The sequence below is a fragment of the Takifugu flavidus genome, chromosome 14 (assembly GCF_003711565.1).
Source record: "Takifugu flavidus isolate HTHZ2018 chromosome 14, ASM371156v2, whole genome shotgun sequence".
NCBI classification, from domain to species: domain Eukaryota; kingdom Metazoa; phylum Chordata; class Actinopteri; order Tetraodontiformes; family Tetraodontidae; genus Takifugu; species Takifugu flavidus.
The window spans coordinates 12534436-12558889 of record NC_079533.1 but is presented as its reverse complement, the minus strand read 5'-3'; the positions used below and the strand labels follow the sequence as shown (position 1 = coordinate 12558889).

Sequence of the window (24454 nt, the reverse complement as noted above, 5' to 3'; positions counted from 1 at the left end):
AAAAGGCATTTTTGACATTTTTACCTCATCCATATGGTGTTTTTAATGTACTTTTATGCACAAACCATGTCTGTCAGCACCAAGTCTGAGGATTACTGCCTCCACCAATCACCATTTACAAAATTCAAGCGCAGAGTACCACTTTAGGGGAGGTTAGTATAAAAAAACAGATGTTGACAGATGTTGAGGACAGAGCAGGGAAAGGTTAACATTAAGGTTTCGCGTTCAAATATCTCATGACAGGAGCATCAAAAGTTGTGGAAAAGATCTACGTTTTCAATAAACTGTTAATCTTTATGTGAGGGAAGCCCAACTCTGACTGCCAACTTTTTTTATTTGACATTCAAGGACAGATTAACGTCTTCACACTCCGGATATCTCCCAGCATTGCAATCCAAATCTATTACGGGACATCTGAAACACCTGTCAGAACTTTTAAAGAGAAATAACAGACAGTGATGCATGTGTTGGATAAGGATACTGAAATGTTTATTTTTAATGATTTGACTGCTAGCTGATGCTGTTGTTGCCCCACCTGTCCTACCCTCAGGTAGGGTGAGGGTTAGGGTTTAGGGTTAGGGTTAGTGTTAGTTGGTTAGGGTTAGCGTGAGCTCAGTTGCAGATAATTCTACATGCACGTAACAGCTTACAAAAACCAACGGTTGTTGAAATAACTCGGAGAGATTTAAAAAAAAAACGGAGACAGAACAACATTTAGATTATTAAATGCAGAACGATTGTCGCTTGGGCTGGTCTGAATCGTGGAACAGTGAGGAGGAAGAGAGAGATGCTGGGACATGCCAGAGTGATTATCTTTGCCATGTAACACAGAGGATTGGACTCAAGATGAGCCTCTCCTCTGGCACATATTTATCTGTGTTGTCAGGTGTGCCCAGGCGATTACCCAACATGCCGTGCTGCTGTGTGGCCACTGCTTTGGCGAAAGTCAAGTTCTCGCACAGAGAAGAATGGCAGCCTATTACCCTCAGACAAGTTCTTTGGTTCCCCACATGTCTGATGGACAACATAACCTTATCTATTCACTCATGCTTGGCTACTCTTATTATCCTCCTCCTCTTCATCGCTGTCCAAATGTTTTGACAAGCGTTGGAACGTTAAATGCTGTGTTGATTTAACTCATTAAAATATATCTGGGCACTAATTACACCTTCTTTGCATCAACCTAGGACAAAAAGGATGGGCGTCAAAGGTTTGAAATGTTCACTCAAAAGTTCTCTTCTTTTTACGCCTCCTGCCAAATCAGCAGTGACCAGTATTCAGTGTGCGCTCCTGAAAGGACCAGCAATCCAACATCTTTAAAAACTCTGGACCGTCATCTCACATCAGCAAACAGCGTATCTCGATCACAGCTGGATCCCTCAGACTCGTGAATGTTGTTTCGCTTCATTTGTAGCTATTTTTCTAAACCTTACTGAATCGAGAACCATGAAACTGAGGTCAAGGCGCGGTCAAGAAGAAGAAATTATCATCAAAATATGGCCACAGTCAAGGAAAAAAATGACATAATTATAACATCCATTCTCTTGTGTGGCTCTACTGAATTAGAACTCAAATTCCTGCTTTCCTTTGCTGTACTACAAATTGAGTTTACGACAACTAAATATGTCAAACCTTTATGATATAATTGGATTTTCCTAGAGGGAAAAGTCAGATAGTAAATCCTCAAGTGTCATGTGTTTGCTCCTGCCTCTTCAAGCACAAAACACTTGTCTCTGTCTATAAAATCACCCCTGAGTCCATCTAAATGGAAAAGAAGATAATTGCCTACAGCCTCATTGATTAGTTTGCCTCGACATTTTCTTTGGGGTGATATATTGTTGATTTGTCACACTGTCGCCAATAGAGATGAATATTTTGCACCATTTGGGCTGCTGGAAGATATAATGATGGTTTTTCTTTTAAAATTAAGCTTCTTTGCAACATTTTTGGTAATGAATGATAACAGGATAAAATATGAATTGCCTGAATTTCTGGCAAAAAGCTGCTCTGATCTTTTTATGGGTCATCAAGTACAAACACCGGTAGGGTTATCCCAGGCCCTTAACCGCCACCTCTGCTGTGCCGGGTCTGATCCCTTCGGTGAGCTGGGCCGCATCTCAGGTGGGGTCTGACCAGAGGGGCCCACTGGGTAATCCAGACACCGCTAAAACTGGGACATCGGGATTACTTTTAGCCCTCTAATCCTCATTCCCAACATCAAGCGGTATGTTCACATGCACCGGTGAAAAGACACTTAACCCACATCACTTCTTTAATTGGACCACTTTCTTTCATCTTGCAGAACCAAAGAATCAACAATTTTCTTGGGCTGTGATTAAATATACTGTCAGAATGGCCCCATAAATGCTAACAACTCCCAACTATCAAACCAAACAGCTCAAAGAATGCCAACGCCATGCTGTGAATTGACCGTATCCCCGTCACATATGTTTCCAGGATAACTACCACAGCTGCATGCATGATGGACCTGAGAAGATATCCACTGGATGAGCAGAACTGCACCCTGGAGATAGAGAGCTGTGAGTAATCCCATTTTTTTAATCTCTTCTATATGATCTCCTGGCATTTATTGGTATTCTTTTGAGAGGATTTTAAACATAAAGCAGAACACCCATTTGTCTGTACTCCAGTTGGTATGGCTGGCCCTTAAATGGTATCAACCCTGTGTATTACAGCATATTTGACATGGACAATTTTTTTTTTTACATTACTTCTATTCTCCTTTTTTGGTCTTTTTTCCATTAAAAAAGAGTCCCAGTCTTTCACTATGGCAGCTGTTTCATTGTCAAAATATTCACTATTCTTCATCGTGTATATTACATTCCAAGCAGGCATCTTCAAAAAGTTATAATTCTATAAGGAAATTATGAATTATTTTTTTTAAAAGTGCTCATTTGAGGCACAGTGACATATACCAGGATCACGGAGGGAGTATGGGGAAAATTCAGTTCACTTTGAATGCAGAAATTATTCATTCAGCCATTAAAGTGTGATTAAAAGTGCACAGCAGCTCGCCTTCCCAACTAACCGCTGTCAGTCTCTGTTTGTTTCAATCGGAGCTATGAGTTAACCAGACGTAGTAACTTAAAATACAGCTAAAGAGCTATCAATGTTGCTGTAAAATGCACAGGGAAATGAAAGAGCATAAAATATTGAGGTTTTGGCACCTTATCGAAAACAAGAGAAAATTCTAGAATATAGATCTGTAGAGTTCCCCAGTGACCAAGACCAATTCATGCTGCCTCACTGCCCAGTCCTGCTCAGAACTGTCTGAGGAACGTGTCCTGTGTGTCAAAGTGATCTTTAAAAGAATTCCCTGATCCAAACCTGACTGGGCACCGATGAAAAGTGCTGGAAACTCATGAAGCGTGGAGGCCCCACGGATCAGACTTGAGGCCCCTGTCGAGTTGTAGACACATGACTTTGGCCATTGTATTGGCAGGCGATCCTTTGAGTCCTGCTCTGGCAACCACGGTGGATAAACATACGCATTCATGGGTTTCCAGAGGAACAGCGCAGAACATGGTCATGGTCTTGGATGGGATCGTCAGTGGAATTCTCTCTCCAATTTTGGATTTTTTTAATTTCTTTTTAACTCAAGCGCAAGTTTGTGAAAATGCTAAATATCTTCAACAATATAAAGCTTTTATTTGGGGAATCGAGTTAGAGGACAGATGACAGGACATTTTGTACGCAAACAAAAATGTCTAAGTATCGCACTAGCTCAACCGCAGGGACCCAGTGGGTTTAAAACTCAGCACTCCCAGCCTTGGTGCTTTTCATTTGCCATTTTACTATTTGCTCAGCATTTCAATGATGCATAACCGAGCTAGGGCATGAACTTACGCTGCAGACCATCCGACATTCAAAGAAACACCCTTCTTTCCATTATTTAAAAGGGCTAAACCCCAGATGTTCTAGGTCACTGTGGTAACATAGCATACTAATAGAATATGTAGCATAGCAGCTCAACACTACATATACGCAGGAATTCTCTACACAGTGTAACAACTGTACCTTAGTCAGTATTTGACAAACATTATTTAAGCATCACTGAAGCGTTTTTGCACACTAGCTGTTAGCGTTAGCGCTGGTGTGATTACAAATATGATTACAAGCATTAAAAACACCAATCAAATTTCCACAGATGCTTAAATAAACGCCATTTTTTGATAGTTAAAGAAAGCTTATGAAATTATTTGCTCCTTTTGTCAATAATGGTCCACTTCCAGCAATTCATTCATCAGCTGATCTCCGACCAGGAGCGGGTTTCTGCACGAGCGGTCTACGTCATCGGGCCACAGTGGCTTCCATATTTATCTTTTACGAAGCTGAACGTGCTGTTTGGCTGTGAACAGTATCTACATACATGCGAGTGCAGCCTTTATTTATTAAACCAACCTTCAGATGTTCTGCTCGTCATGCTGCCGATGGCAGCTCGCTCAGTTCCACGGGGAAGAAAAGAAGACATTTTTAATTGGACACGAAGACTGACATAAAAGTGGCTTTGAACTGCCGGGAATCAAAAATTAATCAGAAACAGATTTAAAAATGCCAAGGCCTTCTAAGCTCACACAGGCGAGCGAGCAGCGTCTCACATGTTTGACTGGTCAGCCCGTGTGTTAAAGGATCGTTTATGATGCGACACAGCTGGAATTTGATAAATGATTTACATGTCAGTATGTTTTTGTTGCCCAGAACTGGCGATTAGACGACTCAAATAAAATCTCTCTTGCGCATCTGATCTGTGATAGCATTGAGCCACGATGTCTTTGTAGATATAAGGAAAATCAGATCACAGTGTGTAATTTGTTATTATTGTTTTGTTTCTGTCGAGCCTTTAAAGTGTGTGTCACAATGACAGCTGTGCTTAATAGACAGGAATATGACTTATAGAACCATTCAAAAGGGCTGGTTTTGCCTGCAGCAACATTTTTATCTTCCTCCAAAATCCTTCTTTGCCCATTAAAACAAATCAACTGAGACATTATTTCATAAGCTTGGATAATAAAAAAAAGGCCTGGAGTCAGATTCGGTCAGGGAGATATGCCAGAAATCCCAGTTAAATAGCTGTGGTATTGTTTCGCTATCTCCTCTGATGCCATCGTAAATGATTTTTTTTTCCTCTGCCAATTCTCGCTGACTTTGGAATCCACGATAGAAGCCATTACCCAAACGCAGAATGGACGTTGTAATAGACATCGGTTTTAAACGTCACCAATTTCTCTGTGAAATTGTTGCTATCACGATCAATTGTATTATGTCTCCCGTATGCGGTCACTTCAAATGAAAAGTTACCCAAGAAGTCAACGACAGTACAGACTTAAATTAATTCAATTAAACTTGATTTATACAGTTTCAGCTCCAGTAACCCCAAGGCTGACCTCAAAGAGGAATCAATGCCAGGAAAAACTCCCGTTTAATTGGAAGAAACCTTGAACAGGTCCATGATCATATGGGGGACTCTCCTACTGATGGTCAGATAGAGGAGGGGGGGCACTGAGGGGAAGGAGAGGCAGGGGGGAAGAACAGACACATACAGTATACATGCAAATATATGCGGTTCTGGTTTGTTATAGATCAGAACCTTAGGGGTCAGTGGGGTCAGATGTCAGTTTGCAAGAGTCAGCGATCCTGTAGATGAATGGATAGAGCACGGGGGGGGGGGGGGGGGGGTCAAAGAGGATGAAACAGAAGAAAGGTGGAGATAATCACATCAAACACAGAAGAGAAGAGAAGAGGGGGAGGTTTAACTCTGGTGTAACTATCATCCAGAGGTGTGAGGAAAACTCAGCCTATACCAAATGTTCGAGGACTAAAAACAAATCTTTCCTCAGTTCTGTTTCAAATTGGGAGTTTCTAGGTAATGTTGCACACCCTCTCTTAAATATCAATACGCCTAATGCTGCTCAATACCAAACGCATGCTGTGTGCAAACATTTTGATTTTCCAGTCCTAAAGCAGCCACCAGATGATTAAAGTGAAGTAGTTTGTCCCATTCTTATGAAGTCAGAGGCCTTGTTGAATAGTAGGATGAGAATAATCTCCAAAATGCTGCTGACTTGCTTTACGTCCAACTGAAACTTGGCAAGCAAATCACAGCATCATTATTTAAAACAGCTTCTCAGATGCTTCTCTGTTGCTGTTAGAGTATAAATTTTGCGTTTCCGATATCGGGTGCTATCCAGTCAAGAGGGCTGCTCCGCATCATGAAATGTATCCAAAATTAAGTTACTTCTCTCTGCCCCTGACCTGACCTGCTTTTTCTTCCTTCATCTCATCCCCACTAATGGAATTTTTCCAGACCCTGCACTTTGTGTAGAAGCACTTAATCATTTTTAGGCGAATGAGAATGCAGTTGCCAGGCGTTTTACTGGAACTGCCAGCAGAGATCGCATTTATCTAATTTCGCCAGATCTCGTTTGGCGACTTGTTGCCTCGAAAATCCGGCCTGAAATGAAATACGGACGGTGTTTTATGGAAGTTGACTACACTGCCGTGGCGGTGGCGTGACTGCAAATGGCCTTAAAATAGGGTTTTCGAGAGGAAACGACTCATTTTCCTATTGGCTTCAGCTCGGCTGCGTAATGAAACAGCAGAAGATCTCAAGCTGTTTAACCCTCGCTGGGTCTTTCCACATCCATCACGCCGTGAGCAGCCAGCCGCGTCGAGAGGAACAGTGGGTGTCGGTGTTTATCACGTTAAAAGCGGACGGAGGAGAGAGCCTCTTTAAAGATTCAAAGTCACTAAATAGGTCACAGAAGTATTAATTAAGCAGAGTGTGGTGCGAAGAGAGAGCGAGAGAAGGAGGACGGAAGATGGAGTAGATGGACAAGTTGCTGGAAATGCATTCCCTACCCCCCTTTACCCTCACCCCCCATCACATCTGTAGGCCCCTTTCTTGTCCTCTTTATACACAAAGGACAAACACGCGATGCACACTTCTTCAAATCAAACGTTTTTATTTCAGTCTGCTAAATCTGCCCAGCAATGGCTGACTAGCATGCGGCTGGCACGCGCGCAATCAAGCGACTCTCCGGAGCTTGTTCGTCAAACATGCATGCAAATCGCCGTCGCGGGAAACATGCATTTGTAACAACTGCTCCTACCATCACAAATGATTATTATGTTGCATGTCGAGTCAGCGGAAAGCGTTGTCTAATCCATCTCCTGCTGTGGCCTGAAAGACAATTCTTCACATGCACACAGGAGCCACCTGACGGTTCCATCAATTCTGGGATGAAAGGCCACAATTTGCTGTTGTTTTGTCTGCTGGCAGCAACATTTACAGCGTGTTTTGCCTTCTCGCCTCTCAGTTAAGTGGAGGATAAGCCGGAGCAGCCTGACTCCTCCGCTGCTCAAAGAGCATCCTGGACATCATTCAGCCCTTCAAACTAACGGGCAGATTTTATGCAATGATTGATTGTTATTGTAGCAGCAATCTTCTTGAGCACTTCGCGTTATAGCAGCTTTAACATTTTATGATGTGTTGTGATGTGATTTTACATCTTTCAAACCGTCCATTCTATTGTCTGGTCTTCTCCAATCTGGGGTCGGTGGACAGTCCAACTGGATTACGCAACCCTGAAGTTGGTTGGTTTTTTCCACCCTTTTTCCCTTCTTTTCTTTTCCCAACTGCTTTTCTTGAGCTGGAACTATAAAGTCCTCTGTTCCTCAATCATTTATTGCCGCCATCAACTGTCGGCTCTGTTGTCGGGGTCTCCGCTGATTTGGTGAAAGTGGAATCAAAAGAGGACGTTGTTTTGGTGCGGATGAATATTAATGGCCGGTCGCCATGTTCCTTTTGTCGATTTGTCTACGTTGCAGTGAGAAAGAGGGATGACAAGCCTATTTATTTAATAATTCTATTTAATTATTGAATTTCTCGCGGGACAACACGTGTTTTCAGGTTACACATTCGGTCCACATATGTGCGAGGAAAAACGCGCAAATTGGTTTCATAATTTAAAGTTTTTACCCAGCTTTTTCATAATTGAAAGCGTCAGCATGCGGCTCACTGGTGGGTTCTGGGGGAGCTGATGTTGAGGTGGATTTCAAAGCTTCTCGTTGTACAGACCCTTTGAAATAAAAGCATCAGTTGTGGTTAAGGGTACGTCTGTAGGTGTCTACTCACAAAGAACCCAGGTAATTTGTTCTGTCTTTCCCACAAAAGGCCCTCTGTTGGGTTTAATGAAGATATAACCGGGATTTTTACCATTCATTGACCAATAGAAAGTGTCCATTTAGCCTCTGTCCTTCACTTAGACTCTGCCCTACTATATTCCTCCCTTTAAGGCATCCTACCAGTTCACTTTCCCAATATAATGTAATCTCACAGGAGCCTTTTTAGTGTTTCTGTCCTATTTTAACCAGGAATTAGAGACATGCTTTAGACTCTACCTACACGTTTAACAGCATGGTGACAGATACAGCTCCCATCAAGTGTCAGCTAATTAATGCCATGGTCTGTTATCAACATCCTGTGATAAAGGCTACTGTACCAATTTCCTGTCTTTCCTCTGTGCCTCTTTTCAGACGGCTACACTACGGATGACATTGAGTTCTACTGGCGGGGAGGTGACAACGCCGTGACGGGGGTGGACAAGATCGAACTTCCCCAGTTCTCTATCGTGGATCACAAACTCATCTCTAAGAACGTGGTCTTCTCCACAGGTAATGACAGAAAACCCGTCTCTCAATGAATAACAGTCCATTAAAGAAATGAATATCCATTAAAAGCACATATGTGCGCCTGCTTCTGCTGATGGCCCTTTTATATACTCTCCCTCTCAGGGATATTTCATTTCATTATTGTTATGTGGATGCGGAGAGGACGAGCGTAAACACTGACCCGCTCCGATGTCTCAACATGAATTGAAATCAAACTGCTGTGCTAGGAGACGGAATATGACTTATTTAACAGCCATAAACAAAAATGAACGATGCCTGATACCATGAAATATTCACCTCCTCTGCATTTTCATAAATTTGTCATGGAACTGAATGAACGTAAGTGGGACGGCGGCTCTGCTGAGTACGTTTTCTGGGGAGTTTGCTGCAGCCGGGGACCAACGTGTGCAAAAAGTACGAGGGGAGGGCGCCAATGAGAAGGCGCCTTTCGTTAGCATGGGTCACCCCTTCCACGCACGCCTGCTATTCCATTAAGACTGGCGAACGGGGGTTTCCTTCTGATGTAGAAAAGGCGAGATTGACCCAGGGGTGACTCCGGGATGCGGACGTCAGCAGGAGCGCCTGGGCGTTTATCCAACACAAGTGTCTTGTTTCAATCAAGGATGGCCAATGTCACTGTTGTTCTTATGTATAATGGATATACGCTGTTTCAACCTCACGGTGTTCCCTCACTTCATGGAGAAATAATTCAGTGATTCTCTCCGCGGCGCTCGATCGCATCAAGTGAAATTACAGCTCTGGTGCCATGCCAACAGGAGCTTCGGCTGCTGGATGCTTGATGCTTTCATTAAATCCACTTCCTCTTCCACCTTCACTCCTCCTCCTTCCAGTGAGAGGATGATGCAGGGCTGGATGGCTTTGTGTTTCTTTTCCTTCAGCTGTAGCAAAATACAAGCAGCAGTGGGCAGAAAAGCACGGCCGACACATCAGATCGACCAGAAACCATCACCAGTTGCCGTATCTTTGCTAGAACATGTCTATTGACTAAACTTCCTGTCTGCAGGCTCTTACCCTCGCCTATCCCTGAGCTTCAAGCTGAAGAGAAACATCGGCTACTTCATCCTGCAGACGTACATGCCTTCGATCCTCATCACCATCCTCTCCTGGGTGTCCTTCTGGATCAACTACGACGCCTCTGCTGCCAGAGTGGCTTTAGGTGAGGCAGCTACAGTCATGTGATCCACTTTCAGATTGTGGAAGATGAAAAGTTATCATGCAGTGGTTGTGAGAAGGGGCAGATACCCACCCCAGCTGAACACGTCCGGCTGGTGATTTACCTCTGCTCTGATTTGAGAGCTTTTCTGTATTTCCTCCTCCCTCTTTATTATGTAAAACCTGAGAGATTTGTTTGAAACTTCTAGCTTTTTTTGTGTTTATTAGAAGCTTGCTGCCCTCTTTCAACCCTGCTCCATCCATCCATCCATCCGTTCATCCATCCGTTCATCCATCCGGCCTACCTTCCCCCGGCTTTGTTCGACAAGGCAATTTCACTGATTGACGACTGAGCTGTCTCACGTGACCAAAGCGAAAGACGGGCACGGATTTAGAAATGATGAAAAAAAAATTGCTCTTGCTGCATTACAGAGGTGGGTCAGTCGAGAAATGGCTGCAGAGTTTTGGTGTTTATTCACTAAAAACTGTTGCGGTTTTTCAGTGAAATGAATCAGGTGGGCTGGGTTTGTCGAGCTTACGATTAAATTAAATCATTTCTGTTTTTGGCGTGACTGAGTTATCAAATAGATCAGTGGAAGCGATGTTCCCTTGCAACTTCTCTGTACGTGTTCTTCTTGATACACTCGGCTGATCGTTTAGAACTGCTTTTAATTTGATTAAATGTAGAATTTTAAGATCCCTGTTCATTGTCCCTAAAGTGAGTAGTAACCCACAAACGGCAGGAGTGAACACACAAACGCCTCATGCTGTGTGGACGATTAAATATGACACATGATCTGCATGCTCAGCAGAGACTATAGTGAGGGCTTGGGCCCTCATGCAAATGAGCTCCTAGCTCATTTGGAATCATAATATGACGCCCCCTGGAGGATATTTAGACAGTTTAATCAGGAGATTCCCCATAAGCACATGCAGCGAAATGCAATCGAAACTTTAATCCAGCTTGATTGGTATTGATTGAACTACTCATTTTCCCACTGATTTTCTTGGAATATTTCTGTTATGCAACGTAAAAGATCATTATAGGAGAACGCTGTTCCTACTCCAGGTATCACCACTGTGCTCACCATGACTACCATCAACACCCACCTGAGAGAGACCCTCCCCAAAATTCCCTACGTCAAGGCCATCGACATGTACCTCATGGGCTGCTTTGTCTTCGTCTTCCTGGCCCTGCTGGAGTACGCGCTGGTCAACTACATCTTCTTTGGGAGGGGCCCCCAGCGTCAGAAGAAAGCAGCTGAGAAGATGGCAGCAGCCAACAATGAAAATATGAGGATGGATCCCAACAAGGTGCGCTGGAGACAAACCCGCTGCCCCATGTGGAATCTGATCACATTCCATTAGATTGATAGTTCTTCTGCTTGCTTGCAGTGGCTGGTGGGAAATGTAGTTGGTAGAGATGATACTCTGTACGCAAGAATGAAACAGAGAGATCTTGATGGCCACGACACCATGTGGGAGCCGATCTTTATGGACGACGCCGCCATCGGGCTTGGAGATCAGACAAATAAGGTAGTACAGAAGTCAACCGTGTAGGAGAATATGTTACTATTTATTCCATTAAATGATGTGATGACAGTTGTATTTATAGAATTGGTAACTCTTTCCTCGGGCAGATGGATCCGCATGAAAACATCCTGCTGGGAACCCTGGACATCAAAAATGACATGGGCGTCACAGAGCTAGCCTTGGGTCTCAACGACCCACGCAACACGATGCTGAAATACGACAGCTCAACTCTGCAGTATCGCAAAGCGGGACTGGCGAGACACAACTTTGGCCGAAACACACTGGAGTGCCACATGAGCCAGAAGAAGAGCCGGCTACGGAGGCGCGCCTCGCAGCTAAAGATCACCATCCCAGACTTGACTGACGTGAACTCCATTGACAAATGGTCGCGGATGATCTTCCCAACCGTCTTTTCTTTTTTCAACGTAGTTTACTGGCTTTATTATGTCAAATAATAACAAAAAAAAGGGACACCGGTGAAGCCAGAACAAATAGCGAATTTGGTTCCTCTTTCTTTCTTTTTTTCTTTTTGTGGTTTTCATTTTAATGTGAACTTGCAACACTGGACTGGATCCATCATATGTTGGGAAACCACATTTGCTAACACATGAAAACCTTATAGAGAGAGATTACAAACGTATAAGGTGCCTGTTCCTGAGTAATTGTCTAAAACTTTTTACACTTGTGAGCCGCGTAAACGTCCTCCTGCGTATTTGTTTATTAGCGCATTAGCTTCACACATTAATCATTGCCAAACACATCATATCACAAAGAAATTGGCTTCAAATGCTAAAGCAAAGATAAACTGAATTTACTCAACTTTGGAATATCTACTTTAATGCAGCATGCCGGGAGTATGATATGGCGTAATTTGATGACAGTGAGGTGGCTTTAGGTGATGTTTTGCACTGAAGAAGCTGGAAAAAGTTTACAGACGACCTACTTTAAACCAGCACGAAGCTAAAATAGTTTGCATATCTTGGGCAGCAGTGAGCGAGCAACAAAAGCCTTTTCATCAAAATTAGTTTTGAATTGAAAAGTTAAAGCACAAATCCGGATGGATATCTTTATCAAGTCCTGTCTGAAGAGAATCATTAGATAATTGTGATTATTTTCTTTTTTGGGGGTACATTTATCAATTGAAAGTTCCAAAAAATTACACATGGAAACACACTGAAGCCTCAGCTAGTCCACTGAAAATTACTAATGCATGAAAAGCACAAAAACCACAACTATGAGCCTATAAAATAGTTATTTACAATAGGTTTTATGTATCATATCTGTCTTGCAAAGCAGGTCATTGTAACTAATATAATATAATTACAACCTCTTAGTCATTCCAGATTGAAACATGGGTCAAGTATCAAATAATGACGTTGTAAATCAACAATGATGATATAATTTACTGGAGATACTGTGTTTTTAGCTCTATATACACAAGGTAGAAGCTAGAGATGACTTTGCACACACGTTCTTAAAAGCCATAGAGGCTGTCCGGTAGTTCTTCTAACACCTGGTGCTTATGGGGGCTGTCTTTTTGTAATATAACCCCACACCATCTTTCAGTTCCGCACCCCTCGTGCCATAGCTCTGCCTCCGTGTCCGTAAGACCGAACTCGGATTACGGCCTCTTTTTCTACTGGACAATGAATTAATAGGAAATAAGGAGAAAGAAAGTTGCAGGAGAGACTTAAAGTTGGCCTAAAAGGTACAAGGCAACTCCACCTTTTGCCTCACACGCCATTGCAATTCCATCCATTTTGACCTTGTGCAAGCAAACGCTCAGAAATCTGTATTTTACCGGTTTGATCAAAATGTAGCCACACAGGATTGTGTGTCACCGCATGCTCTGTACAGTAGGATCTTATTACTATTCTGTTTATCACACTCTTCTTTCTCACTGAATCATTTTAGTTCGTTCGTGCCATTTGTGTTGATCTCACCTCATAAATGAGCATAAATATCACAGCTCTGTAATTAATTTAGAATGTCTGGTAATGCAAATACTTGCAGTGATATTAAATACAGGCTATATTTACTTTTTGACGTGCATTTAAATGACTCAGCTGTTGGGAAATTACCTAATGCTGCATCCTTTTTTAACCTTTCAGACTTTATGCTGAAACATAAAGTGCTCAACAGTCGTTTCTGATACACATTCAGTTAACTCAACTGATCTGACTCACAGGACTTTAATCTAAATCACTCACTTTTGATGTTATGATTTACTTTTTTTTACACTTCTGAAAGAAATATCTTCTTTTTTAAATGGTGATTTTGCTTTCAAATTGAATTTTGTAAGTTTAAAAGTTGGACTCCTGCAATTTAACTTCCCCGGCACACAGAAAATAACATAACGAAGTGTAGTTGTGAATTGAATCAAATTTCAAATCACCCAAAACACATTTAAATGTATATAATAAGCACTATATCAGCGATATTAATCAGCATCCAGAACATATTACTCCTGTAAATAAACAAACCTTCAACAGAAAGGAAATGGAGCATTTATAATATAATGTAAAGCTGGAAAAAATGATGTAAAACTGTGTAAATAGTCTATTTTGAAGTGTCACACCATCTTTTGTTTTTGCTTTTTTTGGTAACACTTTTTTTAAAATGGTTTATTTTGCCAAATTGTAACATGCATTCATGAATGTAGTTGTTTTTATTTCCAGCATGAGTTTTGCTGTAAACTATTTTTGTAGCATGTGACATTTAACGTGCGCCACATTTATTTTTGAGTATTTTCGAAACACACGTGCACACACAGGAAAGGTTGAAAGGGTTAAAGGAAGCGACAGCGCCCGAGTGAAAGAACTTACTGATGCCTTTGTAGAAGCCGGAAAGTCGACCATCTCAGGTGAACACGATTCCCACACAGAAACTTCTGAATGCTATTTCCAGCGAAATGCAAACATTGAAGTGAAGGTAAAGTCTAAAGCTAATTGTGTTCTTAGATCTTCCTCTCAGTCCAAACAATCGGACCTTCTCTGCGATGATGCAGTAAAGCACACAACAACTCCACATCACAAGTTTCAAACTACATGTGGCTTTTATTGTGTTCCATAAAATGTATTTTTATACTTCTATTCTTTGTGTTTGAAAAAGAAAAGCCGCAACCATTGTTCTTTGAAAAACCTTGTAAAGCAAATTTTGGCAATTTTCACATTTATACTGTAGTACAGAACGATCTCATGGTCATCTAGAGGTTCTAAATCATCAGTCGTGTGTGCTGATATGATTTCTTGATCCCTTGTATTACGTCGAAACAAATACACTGTCGGACAATATTTGGTAATGTCTTTCTTTAGGCTCCTGTCTGGAGTTTTAAGGCTTTTGGAAGAGCAGGTCCGCAATCCGTTTACGGGAGAAGCGATAGAAGATGGACGGATGGACAGAATTGCAGGGATGTCCAAAGAGAGCCGTCCTCTCTGCAGAGCGAGGCTGACACATGTTTTAAGTGTTTGAACACACTCAAAGAAGAAGCCTTAACCTCCCTCTGCCCCGAGCTTCACCCCCTTTATACCTTCTTAACATGCTTCTCTTAAAAAAAAAAAGAAAATGTTGTGAACGATCAGCAGAAACCCAGAACTGTAACACTCCTGGAGATAAACCCTGTTAGCAGTTGTCTACATAATTAAAAAAATAAATAAAAATGGACAAATTGTGAATAAATGTTGTATACAGTTCGGAATCTGGCTATTTCTACATCGCATGTGTGGACGGAATGAGAGAGTAGTGAAGTATTCTTAAAACACTAATATATTTCAACATTCAAGCAAGTGCATGCTGCTAACTGTAGGCTGTGCTTCATGCTGAAAGCAGGATCCTCTTTGATTCATAGTCCACACACTCTGGATATATCGTCTCTCAGAGTGGAGCTGTGTGGGGGTGTAGCTGCAGGCCAGGTTGGTTGGAAATAATTAATAAAAAAGGAACCTTATTAAATTAGAGAGAAACACTCAGCAACACAAAGCATGAAGACAGTATTGTACAATTCCTCTTTTCTGAAGAAGCTTGAACTCAGGTGCCTGGGGAGTCAATCTAGCGCAGTAATTAACCATTAATTTCATACACGCGTGTGCTTCAGTGTTTCCACAGCTGTGGGAGCAGATGGACCAGAACTTAAAAATAATGTAATGTTTGAAGAAGAACTTTATCTAAAATGAACCAATTAATCTGCCCACCCCCCCGAAAAAAGGGCAAGAGGATTTAGGGTTACGGAGTAAGAAGACGCCTTTTCCAGCACTTCTGTTTACCTGAAGGATTCATCAGTGTTGACGGACGTGGAGTTTGGAAGCATCCGTACGTAAAAGAGTGAAGAACACGCCTGAACAATCCCAGTATTGGGCTGGAATTCGGTGCGTAAGCGTGCGTAAAAGACAGACTAACTCAAGGTTGGACGAGTCCAAATATTTGGTCTCACCACGCTCGGCCCATAAAGACCCACGGCGGGTTTCAAGCTCAAACCGTAAATACCATCCGACAAAAAGCCTTAAAAAAATCTCAAGTGAACGCTGTGATGTCATCTATGCTGTTGATGTTTTGCTGTTTCCCCGTTTTGTCACATATGTGATTGCTATTTAATAATTGGGTGTGTGAAAGTGTATTTACACGCACCCCAGTTGAATTTTAAAGGTTCCATTGTGTAAAATTGGTACTAATCTTCTATTAGACATAAAATAGAACATACTCTGACCAACTCCCACTCTTTGGTGACATAAAAATATTAATCACAGTTGTGTTGCCATACATTTAGTATTGATGGTGGTCCTCCTGCACTGGTACTAAAATGTATAATTATGTATAGTAGCTGGAGGAAAAATTGTGGATAAATATATATTCCATTTGTTGTCTGATTGTCACCATCTATAATTCTGTACCCGTGCGAAGGCCAATGCAAGGACGGTGACGTTGTGACTTTGTTGTTGCCAAAAGCTCCTCAGCGTTTTAGATGGGTTGCAGGGAGCTAGTTGTGGTTGGCTAATTTATCAAAGTGGCGTCCCAACATGGATCGGAGATGTGGATCCGAAAGCCAGTGGTGTTTTCATTGGGAAGCGGATGATATCAATAAGTCTTACATCCTGGGGTTGATGTTGCGCAATAAAGCAGATTCTTAAGTGAATACCAAACGTTTCTAATAAAACAGCATCACTTTTACTCTTTGGATGCTCTTGACCCTCCTTTTGTAAAGCACTGATGTACATTACTTCCCTGCCAATGTGAGATTTTCTACCATATATTATACATCATCCCACCCTAATGTGCACATAAATAGAACAAGATCAAGCCGCCTTTCAAGCTGCATCCTGTGGCAACAGAGATCTTTCTAATTTTGCAAAGCCTTTTCTCCAAAGAGCCGAGTGAATGTCGGAGATTTGAATCAGGGCCACAGTGGGAATAGAGATCTGGATAGGAGACACATGAGTCATGACATAACACTGTAGGCAGGCCTGGGATTGTTACCGAGACATTAGAGCCTTATGCAAAACGCTCCTTTTCATATTTTCACCCACAACACGCATTTCGGTCCTCACCCACAGCTTTTTTGTGTGCCTACGTCGCCTTTTCTTCTCCAAGATCATCCAGTGTTTCAGATTAGGGCTCTCAATGGGAAGCGGTGTTTGTTTCAGCCATGACGCCATCCGAGCGCTGCAGTCCAGGGCGACTCACCTACGGATGAGATGGAACAGGAAGGATGGCTGGGCTCTTTGCCTCTCGTTTGAGGGGTTCCGTGTTTGATGCTTCGGGAACCCGCCACTCTTGGACGGCATGGCTGCGCTGCGTTCCACAGCATACACATACAGTTTCCGGGATATTCGGCTTCCCCGGTGCTCCCAAATTGATCTTGGCTATGGTAGCAGTGCAACAACTTAGTAAGACTATTTATTTTTATAAAGAATTCAGCAAACAATGATGAAATGGACATTTAGGCATTTTCCAACTGTTGAGATCTGGGTTGTGTTTGCAGAAAATGTGCAGGTACTTAATACAAGCTGAAGCAGGTAATGTGACAAGGCCAATGGCGCCATTTTCTCCTCAAGTGCTGTAATGAGACCTAATTATTGTTACCTTTTCCAATTCTCAGCCCACAAAAGACGCTGAGCTGTTTGCTGTATTTGTGTCAGCGAGGCAGTGGCAGGTTGACAGATTAAAGCTTTACTTTTCCCTCAGTCGGCTTTAATTTTTTTTCCTCCTTTTGCGGAACTTCAGGAAACATCTTTAATTTCGCCCGCCTCCGCCTCTCTGCCGCCGCATGTGTGTCCCTGGTTAATTAGACGGGATATACAGTATGTTAATGGGACGCTGCTAGCACACTAATTAAGATTCTGATTAGAGCGCAGATACAGGCAGCCGGTCCCGATGTGTGACTGTGCACGCGTCTGTGCGTCTCCCCGCTGGCCTCGCTTGTCGAGGAAATCACCCCGGCCGCAGCCTCCGCCGGATGTACCGAAGGCAGAGCGCGCTGGATCTGTGCTCCACCGAGGAAACAAACGCAGACCCTTTGCTGAAAGAACAGTTTATCGAGGAGGGGAAAACCAGCTTGATTAGCTCACCCAGAATTTAATTGTTGCGTGGGGAGAAGCTGTTATTTATAGAGGTCGACACTTGGAGTCAGACACACGGCCCCTGTGAGAAGGGTCGCCCACCTCCCAGCTGTGACCTCCTTCATATTCACCATGGATGTGCCGTCATGGTCATCATGCCGTAATTCCCAAGGCTGGTTATTATCCTCCCTATACACACGTGCACAGGCCTCTATTTCGTGGGTGTTGTTTAGTTACTTAGTGCAGCCTCCATCTTTAGCTGCACATTCATTCTGAGCTGTACCTGCTTGTGGCAATACAGTATTTATTAACAATTCCTTTAGACGCTGCCTATCCCTCCTTTTTTTTCTTCCCATTTCTCCTCAAATGAGTCACCCTCTTCCCTTCCAGCTTCCTTGCAACTCTTTACTCTTTTTCTCTTTTTTCCCTGCTAGGCTAGGCTTCTGCAGAATTGCCCCCATGCTGAGCCATGTGGAGAGCAAAAAAGAAGTGAAAATCCTGCTTCTGTAGTTGGCGAGGATGCTGCGGCGCTCCGCTGCATAGCAAAATAAATGCTAATGAATCTCTCATATCGTATTCACTCGGTGATTGATGCGAGCATTGATGTGTGCACTATATGAATTTATAACGGCAAGAGATATTTTGATTAAAGTCAATTTAAAGGTTCGTGCCAAGCTCTGTGAAGCATTACATAAGAGACACCAGGGATTTGTTGCCTGGTCATAAATCAGCCTTCACTTGGGTAAATGACTGTTTACAAAGAGAGACGTTCCTCAAAGACTGAAACTTTGTAAACTGCGTCGCCATTGGTAGCTGCAGCATTCCACCTGAGCACGTTTTAGGATTTTGAGGTTTATTCACAATATAAGTGGGCAAATAGATGAATGTAACGTTGCTGTATGCTGCAAACAATGGTCAAACAGGCATTCTGCAACAAAACCAAATGTAATAAACTTCGGTTCTGTGTGTGTAAGTATTCCAATTATACCACTTAAAATTCTTTTTGTGGTTCTGTAAAAATGGTTTTATGTAATTGGTTGAGATTGTGTTCCCCTCCCACATACGCAATGTTAAAGTCTTATTGATCATACGCTCAAATTCCAGGAGTCCTGACGATTAAAACTTAATTTTACTGCTGACAGTTTAGCAAAGATACTTTTAAACCCCCATTCCAGAGAAATATTAAAAAGTGTGTAGGTGAGAGGAAAAAGAGCTTTCACAGAAATGGAGCCATGTGACACCAAGTGGGTGGATCCTCTATGGAAAATGACACATTTAATGGTGGCTGCCGTCTATTTTCCAATCCAATGATTGACAACATTCATTCCTTACAATAACACCCTAGTTCACTATAGGTATCCAATAATAGGCTCTTTAAATTTAATTGCACTCTAGAATTCACATTGAAATCATGCTGCACTCAGTCAGAGTTTGGACACTGCAGTAATTTGAAGTCCTGGGCTCATAGCGGTGCCATTCACCCATCCCCGCTCATCAAGAAAGCTGCTGCTGGCTTCAGAGTGGGAAAATAATCCTCAATAGATTATGTAAAAAGGCTTCTTATGGACCTTAATATCAATCTGAATTTTAATAAGGAGTAATCTGCTTTGTGTAATGAAACCAAAAATGTATGAGGGTTTTTTTTTTAAGAGCCATGTTGTCTAATGAGTGCATACATGTCTGGCTTCAAAGCACACGTGCACGTGACTACGGAGATACACATAAATGGTGGTTTGCAGGAAAAATGTGACTCACAATATATGTGACGTGAATCAAAGGTGGTGAAATCCTGTGTAAATCTGTCCTAGATTAAAAAAATAAAGGCTGCACAAGTGCAGTCGTGAAGTAGTTGATAGTCACAAAAGTAAAATGTCAAATTTGTCACCTGAGTAATGGAGGCAACATTAATCCAGTCACAGTGCTTGAAGGAAATCATGGCGTACTATTGATAGCACATGACCGGGGGGGGGGGGGGTCATGTGCCCCAAAGAAAAGGTTTCCATATGATGTTCCAAGTGTCCCTTCTGTTCATTGTCGTCATAACTTGTGTACAGCGCACGTGAGATCACAGGATGAGGTGACCGTTTAACAGGCTTTCCGTGTAGCATGTGCAGAGGAAGAGAGGCGCTGTGCAGCCCTCAGCGTGGGCCGCACATGCCAGGTGGACCCCACAGGGCGTCCTAACTGTGCACAAATGCTGCATAATTATCTGTTAATTTGCCTTTGTGGACGTCAACGGGGACTGTAGGAGGAGGCTGTCCCTCACCAATCGGAGTCTCTGTCAGAGCCAAGATAACGGTAAATTAGCCGCATTAGCGCTAAATTCCAACCCCACTTCCTGGTAATGGCAGAAGCAGCAGATAGTCTCAATTATACATCAGTGTTGGAATAAAAAGTTGATGTGAATGACTGATGTAGGACATTCTGCTCTGGGCACCACTTTTAAATATATCTTTATTATTCTATCATTCTGTGTCTGTTCTATAGGAGAAATTGTTTACTAGGATTTAGGATTGTCGGCAAATATAGACACCGCAAACACGTGCGTTCTTGTTGGCTTCTAATCCTCTCAAGCCTTTGAAGTATTGAACAGACCAGCGAGTGTTTAATTCTAAAGTCTGTTTTTATTCTTCCTCTTTCTCCTGGAAGAAAGCACAAGAATCCCGCTTTCAGCAGGGCTGATTGATTTCAGTTTGGAGGATGTATAAATACCGTATTTCACAACCATAAGGCGCGCCGTATTATAGGCGCACCTTCAATTAACAGCCTATTTTAGAAATATTTTCATACACAGGGCGCACCGTTTATAAGGCGCATAGTATAGAAACTGCGTGTGCCTGTGGTTTCATGACGCATTCACTAGCTCGAGCTGCGCTAAAAGGAATGTCAATAAAACTCAGATAAGTCAGTCAAACTTTATTAATAGAATACAAACCGTCGTTCTCACAACTCTATTCACTCCAAAACGAAACAGCTCTGTTTTATTATTTTTCCCGAGTGACGTAGTGTTTTCGCGTAACACAGTTCGTTTAATAACAGGCAGTGCAACATTTTTTCACAAGTGGATAGTGGAGTTTAATAAATCTTCGATTTAGTGCAACATTTTTATCACGTAGTACCGTTGCGGTAAATCAAACGTTAGTGCAAACACAATATACGTAACTCGAACTCGCGAAGTAGTGCAAAGCGATAGCAATAGCAATATAACAATAGCAATATAACAACGTTGTTCAAACGGTAATGTCCATATTCACAGTATGACCAGCCTTGTTAAGTTGTAAACACACAAAAGAACACGTAAAGATCACTTTATCAGTTCATTCCTCATCCAGGAATCCCTCGAATTCTTCTTCTTCGGTGTCCGAATTGAACATTGTGCGAATACGGCGTCCAACATGGCCGGCTCCGTCTCGTCAAAGTCGTCATTAGGGTCGGTGTCGCTGGTGTTGTCTGGCATTTCAGTGACAATCCCTGCCTTCCTGAAAGCTCGGACCACGGTCGATGCCAGGCATTTACGATCCACTGGCAGATAGTGACGTATGACGCTCGGCGCCGTCTCCCCGTCTTGGTGAACGTGTGTTCGCCGTTCGTCATCCACCGCTCCCACGCAGTTCGCAGTCTAGTTTTGAATGCCCCGTTGACACCAATATCTAGCGGCTGGAGTTCCTTTGTTAATCCACTTCTTGCTTTGTTTCCTCGGAAGCTCCGTTGAGTCTTCTTTACCTGGCGCAGGTCGTCTTGTTGCTTCCTCCACTTCCGCAACCATTGATTCGTTCACGTTAAATTCTCTTGCCGCTGCTCTATTTCCGTGTTCAACTGCGTGACTGTCTTCAGTTTGAAGTCTGCGTCAAAAGCGCGTCTCTTGCAAGGAGCCATTTTGGGGTCTTTACAGACAGAAATGGTTTGGGACTGAATTTACTGCTGTTACCTTGGCCACGCCTACTGACTACGGTAGCCGCGATTAACAATATTACCGTAATCCATACAAAAGGCGCTCCGGGTTAAAAGGCGCACCGTAGATTTTTTAGAAATTTCTAGGCTTTTAGGTGCGCCTTATAGTCGTGAAAATACGGTATATAAAAGTCTTAACGAAATGAGAAAGCGTGCCCAGAAACATTTTTCAAGTTTGTGTTTTCTTGTGCCGAGGCCACGTTTCTGGAATGTCTGCAGAGACGCATGCAGATATTTTAAATGACTAGAGTGGCTGAACCGCAGTGGCTTCGTCTGAAGATGGAACTTCAGATGATAGTGGAAAATGGAGGAAGACAAAATGTAAAGAGAATCGAGAGGTTTTGGTTCAGGGTCAGACCTTAACAGGAGAGCTGGCTGACGCTCGTCACTTCCTTATTAAAGGCTGAAAGGTGTAACGCAGGCATGTCCAAACCCAGTCCTCGAGGGCCACAATCCAGCCGGTTTTTCTGTCCTACCAGGCTGAAAATGCATTCAGTGGGATAGAAAACCCGGCTGGATTGTAGCCCTCGAGGACTGGGTTTGGACATGCCTGGTGTAACGGGAACATCTACTTGGTATTCGGTTCATATAATTAGTTTAGTGGTTCGTGGTTGTTTGATTTCACCACCAGCAGTTTGGCGCCCAGTTAGCTCCCATTCCTCATCCACAGGCCCTCACTCTTCGCTCAGGTGTTAGCCAGATATGTTGGAGGGCTGGCGTTCCCGCAGCAGGACGTGGTCGTCGTCGGTTCCACCTTTACCAGATGGCTTCTCTCCTGACGCGTGTCGGAGGGCATATGGTCGGATGTGAGAGAAGGATAAAGAACGATTTTCCAGCCAGCAGACAAATGTCAGTGGTCCTTCCCTCTAAGGCTGCAGCGATCCGCTGCATTATTGAAGCCCTTCATGAGGCATCAGTGCCAACATGTTCCCAGGGCGGTATGGCAGCCTTAAATGCACCTCAGCAAGGGGGAGCCATCGCCCCGGCCTATCAGGTGGTTGCTCAATGCAAGGAGGACAGGTTCTAAACAGCAGCTACCATGTTGACAATATTTAATTGCTTTTGGTTTTATGTGATTTTTTTTTTTTCCTCTTGAGGGAGGAGAAATTAATTGAAATCCTCCCCACAATGGAGCGGGATGAACATTTCTGCTGAGACGTCCTCCATTGTTCCCTCCTACCTTTTTGGGATGTTGAAGGGATCCACAAGGTTCTGATGATGCCAGAGAACATGACAGATAACACATGCAACATGCCAGAGTCTCATTAACACATGTCCTGAGACTTCAATCTACAGCAAGGAAACAGCCACTGAGAGTGAAGGAACAGAAGACAGTGAGATGATGAATACAATCCAAGGTGGCCATCAAGTCCAAAAGCACATGGCATCCTTTTCTATGGATGGCTTCTCCCTCCATTTCATATCCCTCCTTCTCTTTCATGTAGGTGTCGCTGTACATCATCAACCCCCCCCCCCCCCCCCCCCCCCCCCCCCCAAATGTGAGGAGGTGAAGCCAGTCTATAGTTTAAGTGACAAATGATGTCATTCCGACTGCACCTCACATCACCATCAGGCTCCATGTTTCCTCGCCGTCTTTGCACAGGATGACTCATTCACGTGGTCAGTTAGCCCCTCCCCCCGGCTCATCCCAGAGCTTATTTGATTACCAGAAGCGCAACCATTTAACTAGCAATTGCACCGACGCACGGCGTTCCTGCTGGGCGCTTCATCATCAGCCGCGGCCTCGCGTCAGCCATCTCCGCTCTCCTCGGTCTTCCTTTCCTCCAGCAGCCACAGATCAGCCCATGATGAGTGCTTGTTTATATGGACTCGCGCCTGAGCGAGATGATGCGTGCTGCTGTGGCTCATCCGGTCTAGACGCTCCCCCAGAGCAACAGAACAAATCACGCTCCGTTTCACTGTTAATGGAAATCAGGAATTGCCACATGATATCGATGAATTCTTTCCCTCTGTTCCACCCGCAGTCGGGCTGTTGCTTCCAGGGTCTCCATCCATGAGTCAAAGTGTCAATTTGCTCCACATTTTATGAAAAGGATTCCGGATGTATCGGATAAACCGAATCAACAGAGAAAGCCAATTGCTTCACATTTGACATTTCAGCCAAAAAAATCAAAGATAAAATCAACTGAAAGTGTGTGAGGAACACGAGGCTGCAGTGACCTCGACCAGGAGTCGTGACCTCCAAAGTCCAATCATCCCTGGGTCAGAGTGAACATTTGCTGCAGGACCGGATGACTTGGAAGGTTAATGGCAGCATCAAAAGTGCACCTAAGAACACAACAGCAACATATTGATACACACAGCAAGAACTGGATGTTAAATGATTTTTCCCTGCATCATGAGGAAAGGCTCTGATTGGTGGTCTTGGTGCAGTCATGTGACATTATCAAAGGTGCTCAACATGAAGGAAACTCTTCACCAAACGCTGATTCTGAGAGAATTAATGTTAGTGTAATGATGGACCAGAGATGAGCACTGACCCTCCTCCTCTGCCTCAGATAAGGATTGATTCATCTGGGATTGATAATCACAGG

General features: G+C 43.2%; 1 protein-coding gene across 2 annotated transcripts in view; it reads left to right on the top strand.

The window, feature by feature from the left end:
• Positions 1–15094, top strand: part of LOC130537084 (gamma-aminobutyric acid receptor subunit beta-2) — a 39786-nt gene extending 24692 nt beyond the window's left edge. For both annotated transcript variants that reach the window (XM_057053519.1, XM_057053518.1), the window contains exons 5-10: positions 2458–2540; positions 8557–8694; positions 9716–9868; positions 10934–11178; positions 11260–11400; positions 11505–15094. In XM_057053519.1, the coding sequence (XP_056909499.1) occupies positions 2458–2540; positions 8557–8694; positions 9716–9868; positions 10934–11178; positions 11260–11400; positions 11505–11852 (1108 nt within the window). In that variant the 3' untranslated portion in view covers positions 11853–15094. The remainder of the gene's footprint in view (positions 1–2457; positions 2541–8556; positions 8695–9715; positions 9869–10933; positions 11179–11259; positions 11401–11504) is intronic.
• Positions 15095–24454: the final 9360 nt, after the last annotated feature.